The sequence below is a fragment of the Leiobunum rupestre genome, chromosome 1 (genome assembly GCF_980474605.1).
Source record: "Leiobunum rupestre chromosome 1, qqLeiRupe1.1.hap1, whole genome shotgun sequence".
Lineage (NCBI taxonomy): Eukaryota > Metazoa > Arthropoda > Arachnida > Opiliones > Sclerosomatidae > Leiobunum > Leiobunum rupestre.
In genome coordinates this window covers 60,212,939-60,218,938 of record NC_143384.1, presented here as the reverse complement: position 1 = coordinate 60,218,938, position 6,000 = coordinate 60,212,939, and the positions used below count along the sequence as shown (strand labels likewise).

The following is a 6,000-nucleotide window of genomic DNA, read 5'->3' as shown; positions in this document are numbered from 1 at the left end:
GAAACAAACGTGGAAACTAGTTAATATAAAACCCCGATGTGTCCCTTTAATAGAGGGCGTCATTTACCTGTAATGGCGAGTTATATCCCTTACCAAAAAAATAAGTTGAATTTTAGTTCGTATACATATTTTAGTTAATATTAACTTGGTTTTAAGTAGGCTCAAGTCGCCAGCATATTTCAATAAACTAGTTAAAGGGGTAATAAGTTGTTATTAAGTTGGCATGAAAATCCTTTTTCATTTTTAAGTTTTTAATTAGGTGGTTTTTAGTAGTTAGAAAATTACATGTTGGTTTTAAGTTTGGTTTCAATTAATTAATATTTAGTTTGTATTTGTCCCAAATACCAACTTAAAACCAAATTTAAGTAGTTCCTAGACAACTTATTTTTTTGGTAAGGGATAGTACTAAAAGTCTCTCAGGCATTCTTGTTCCTAGCTCCACAGTGAGTCCTAGTCATGTATAGGTTTTCGACTTTAAAATTCCACCCTCAGCTACGAGTAAGGATCTCCGGTCCCTACTCTCCAAGGCTCTTGATTCCGTTCACAATGAAGGATTCAGGATTCATCCAATATTTCAAAATTCACCGAATTTAAATATCTTGGTATAATTTTTGTTGGCAAACTAATATTGAAGCCTTCTCTTGTTTGAAAAATCAGGCGAATATATTATTTCGGGAAGTTTAGGGGTACAATTGGCAAATCCTAGAATTGTTTATTGGATTTATACAATGATGCTTAGGCTAGCTGCGGTTCCCAAAAGACGTCCCGACTCCCGTGGAGGGGTCACAGGGGTTCCGAGAATTCAAAGCGCTGCCATCTTTGCTTGTGTCAAGAGTCATTTAACTTTTTAAGATAAGTTAAAAAAATTAATTGGGATTCCGCCAGAATTAGGTGGATAATTTAGAGTTCCATAGCAAAAAAAATTGGGAACAGTTTGATTAAGTATCAAACTTACTGCAGGGCAGTCTCAATTGTGCACATTACAAGGCTCTCTTGTATTTGGATTATAAGAGCCATGAGAACAGCTCCAGGTGCTTTTCTTGAAATTCATCTGAACGTTCTAACTCTACACTTATTTATTAAAGAATCCGCTATCATTGGCGCCTTAAAGCAAGTGTCGGCCTGACCTGAAATAACTCTTATTTCAACAGATGTCACTAGCGTCGAAAAAAAAACAAGATAGTTAAGCTACATTTTAACCCAAAAGGTGGGACATAAAAGTACCTCTCGCGTTGATTGGGTCGTTTGTAAATTTGTAAACAGCCTAAATTATAGTAATTTTTAACAATATATTTTATATGGGATATATAATTAAGGGTAAAGTCCACTAACGACGTAAGTAGAGCATAAGTTGTCTAATTATAACAATCGTTCTCTGACGACGTTATTGTTTCGCTATTTTGAATTTTAGCTTCCTTTGCCCACGCTCTCCAATTAAGTCGTTTTTTCGAAGAATCGGTTAGATTTATGGCCATCTCTAATAACAAGGGCCTTATCGTAATATAGGTGGCAATGATAGATCCGACAGTTGCTTTAAGATTTAACCTAACCACACTTAATACAAAAAATACTTACCGTTTCTGTTATATATAACACACAGGCCTAATCCAATGTTACCAGACAGGTATTTATACCGGAAATCACATGATAACATCAATTTTAGATATGACTAACGACTTCTTTTCTAAAACCACAGAAGGAAACTGCTTAAGTCCACAGTACATCAGCTAGGTTAATACCCAAGGCACCACCTTATTCGCAAGTCAACTTGAGACTAACGACGTAAGTGTCTTTGAATCAGGTGTTTACAATTCGCAGGAGGGTGAAGGCAAACCCTTCAGGCCTACAGCTCGCTACACTTTATTACCATTAACCCCAACAAGACCCCTTTAACCAGTGGGGAGAGAACATGCAAACTCAACTAAGGAGTAGTACATTTATATCCTAGTTATATAATAAACTTGAACTTGACTTAGCTCTTTTAAAGGAGATATATCATATATATGAGCTTATATAAAAATATTTTTTTCTCAAACGTTTTACTGGTCGCATCTTAACATTAACAAATAACAACAAATTTATTTAAATATATTTTTTTATTATATTCAGAGACATCACTTGAGCTCTTTCACTTGCAGACCTAAAAAATAAATTTATAATTAGTAACAGAATACCAATAACAATACTATTTACAAAGTACATGGCACACAGATAAACTTTAAAATAACATCAAGCACAGGCATAATTTAGCTAATTTCTATGAAAAACAAAACAGTATGAAGGAATGATATGACAATTTTATGATTCTAATTTTCTAAAAAGAGCATTGATGGTGCTTATATCCATTGATTTCACACAATTTTTCGGTGTTGTCAGTGATTTATCGAAATATTTCGATGAATTCCATTGATAATTCATAATTATCTATGATTTATACACCTGATTACTTAAGAGACTAACCCCTCGGATTTGCCATATCAAAAAAATAAATACCAGTGCCTGTTAAGGTTTGCAAGTTTTTTCAGATTTTTATTACCAGACTTATTTTGTGCAAAATTTGGTATTTTTCAACCATATTTTAGTAACGGTTTCCTATTTGCAACCAAAATTAAATTCCCTGAAATTTCCAAATTTTTCCGACTCTTACAGAAATTTCAGGTACTGTGGCAATCCGGTGGTTAAAAAATTTAAATAGGAATGGGCTAAATGACAAAACCCACTAACTAAATGTCACATTTTTATTTCCAAGTTATATTCCTGAATTTAGTTACGGGAATTTTTAACCATTACCATATTTTGAGGAAAGAATATTTTGCAAAACTAGGAGCGAACTCGCCATTTTCAAGACCTACTTTACGGAAAGAATATTTTGCATACTTTTGCAAAACTAGTGCGAACATAGCCAATGCGGCTATTTTCAAGAATAGCGCCCCCTCCTATATATTGGTTTTGATTATACTATAATATAGTATTTTTCGCAATGAATCTATTGCCGTTAAAATTATTTTTTGGAAATGAATACTTAAGGAAATATAGTTAATTTAAAATTATATACTTGATGCGTAGGGCTTGGTACTGTCCTCGAAGTCGTGTTATAGATGGCCCATGACTTTTTTTAGTATGGGTTTGGGGATAATTTTTAATTAACTATATCTCCTTAAGTATTCATTTCCGAAAAATAATTTTAATGGCAATAAATTCCTTGCAAAAAATACTATATTATAGCACAATCAAAACAAATATATAGGAGGGGGCGCTATTCTTGAAAATTGCCAATTCGCACTAGTTTTGCAAAATATTTCCACAAAATAGGACTTATCGCCTTATTATGTCTCCATTAGTAAACATTGTCTCAAAAAAAGTGGATTTTACTACAATAGTATCCACCCCTAATATAAAAATTAACTAAATACTATTGAAAGTAAATAAACTAGGGCTGTGCGAGTCCTCTTTTTTGAATTTCGAGTCGAGTCCGAGTCCCAAAAAATTGGACTCACCAATTTGCGAGTCCCACTTTCGAGTACTCATTCGAGTCTTCGAGTCCCTAAGAATTAGCCACGAGCAATATTCGAGTCTTAAATTTCCGAATGAGTCCAGTATGAGCATTAAATTTATTCCGAATCCAATTCGAGTCTTAAATTTATTCGCGAGTCCAATTCGAGTCATAAATTAATTCAGAGTCCCCAATTTGCAGTTGAGCCCTATCTAAGCCTTATATTGCTAAAAAGTCAGAATCATCCTAAAAATTAAATCAGTAATTAATATTTAAAATACTTAATTTACTTATCTACAATTTTTATAATAAGAAGTAATTTTACTAATTTACTAATTTAAGTAATTAAAATTTTCTTCAAAAATGTTTTAATATCTGGAATCTGGATTTTTTTGGTTACTAAAACTTACTACAAGAACTATTCACAATGTGAGTCATGTGACCTGACTAAACAAACTGCGTTAACGCAACCGCAGCGCCAATACGGGACTTTTACAAAAAAAATAAACAAATAAAAATGACTCTGTGGAAAATAACGGATTCGTCTTAAAAAAATTGGACTTGCGAGTAATTTTTAGGACTCTGTGAATGGCTCGCAAGTCCATTCGAGTAATAAAAATTAAAATATTCGAGTCCGAGTCAGAGTACTCGACTCGGACTCGAGACCGAGTACTCGCAGTTTTTGAGTACTCGCACAGCCATAAAATAAACCAGTTTAAACCTAATGACTACAGCGATATTTACCTGGTGGAAGTGACTGCCTTAATTTATCAGCCTTTTCACGGTCTTGAATGACTAAAGTGTACAAGTATCGACTGCATCGGACCTTGAACTTGTAGTTGTCCCTGTTCTTCTTAATCTTAACAGCTATAGAGATAAAACATTTTTTAACAACATAACGTATTATTTACACAAATTACAACTTACACTTAGCATCCTTTCGCCTTGCTGTTAAAAGGAAGTCCTTGATTTCCATTATTTGCTTCGGCTAGAAATATAATATTCTAGTTAACACTTCAAACAAGCGAGTATTGTTTAATAAAATTAAACTTACCATTGTGATTCTTGGGATGCAATTCCTAACCTGCATCATAAAACAAACATTAACAAGATTTATACTGCAAGTTAAAAACAACATTTATTAAAATATATGAAGACACTTTTCAAACCACAGTTTATCTTTCAGACTAAACATCTCTTCGTATATTTTAATAAAGATATCTTTAATGTCTTTTATCAGGGGTCCATCTTCACAACCAAAAATTTTATTTAATTTCAACATTCATGACATTAATAGCATGAAACTTTTTAGTGGAGTGTAAATAAGTGACAATTATTTGCTGGCCCTTATCTGTCAGGAGCTACACCACTTTAAAATTTTTACATTCAGCCCAGCAAGTGGTAAGCTGTTTGGGCTAACAGTATTCGTGCAAAGCCCCATATACAAATACCTTCAATGAAATGTTAAAAATAAACCACAGACCACCAATATACCAATTTCAGTAATATATATACGTCTCTAATATACATAAAGGTACATTCTTATTAGGAAGTGAACTAGTCACTCACACAGTGCTGCTAAAACTAAGGACACCTAAAAATCACATTGCATGTACCAAAAATTGATTTGCTTAAGACTCGTTTGCAACACCGCCGAGTTGTACTATTACGCTAAATTTTAAAATTAATTATAATTTAAAGAGGATAAAATTACAACAATATGCCTAAATTTTCAAATCTCAAAAAAATGGTAAATGACGAATACTCGGAACAAATAAAATAATTATATCCTCAGACTCCAAGGTGTGCCTTAGGTAAGGCAAGACAATACCCTAAAAATGCCCCGTAGACAGACTGAATAACTAGAACAATTTATTCAACTAAATAAATAATAATATTATCCTATACTAAAGGATTAATTTAAAACATAATTAATGTTAAAATAGATGCCCAACTTACGGATTAAAGATGATTGAAATTGGTATTTACAATACTTCCCAATGCCAAAAAATTCCTGGAAACACCACTTTACAAAAGCAGACGATTGAAAGAATAACAGGGTTACCAGCAAAAATGGAAAAATATTTCCAAATTAATGCATATAAATCACAGGATTTTTGTATTGTATTACAACAAGAATGTATTTATTTATACCCTGAGTATAAATAAATTCATTCTTGATTACAATTTTTCTTAAATTTGAATTTTTAAACACATTAAAAAATAATATCTCTGTGAACTACAGTTAATACTGGCAAATAATAATTATTACTAAATAAAAATTATTAAATAATTGGTTGATCTAAGATTACAGTATGTTTAAAAGTTTTAATTTTAGGTTTTACTAATTTTATTTATTGGACCGAAAACCTAGATTGGTAGCGGCTGAAGCAGAAACTATTTGTTTTTCGTTATCGTTATTCGTAAATTTGACTTTATAAATAATGATACTTGAATTATTTATACGGCCCTGGAAAATACAATTCATAGGAATATCTACTAATTTT

At 32.1% G+C, this 6,000-nt stretch overlaps 1 protein-coding gene across 1 annotated transcript; it reads right to left on the bottom strand.

The window, feature by feature from the left end:
* Positions 1–2,077: 2,077 nt before the first annotated feature.
* RpL38 (ribosomal protein L38) lies at positions 2,078–5,571 on the bottom strand. Its single transcript, XM_090170645.1, has 5 exons — positions 5,453–5,571; positions 4,548–4,577; positions 4,421–4,481; positions 4,238–4,360; positions 2,078–2,140 (listed from the first exon to the last, which is right to left on the bottom strand). The coding sequence occupies exons 2-5, from the start codon at positions 4,548–4,550 to the stop codon at positions 2,115–2,117; spliced, it is 213 nt and encodes a 70-aa protein (XP_090026771.1). The 5' UTR covers positions 4,551–4,577; positions 5,453–5,571; the 3' UTR covers positions 2,078–2,114.
* Between the last annotated feature and the right edge of the window lie 429 nt (positions 5,572–6,000).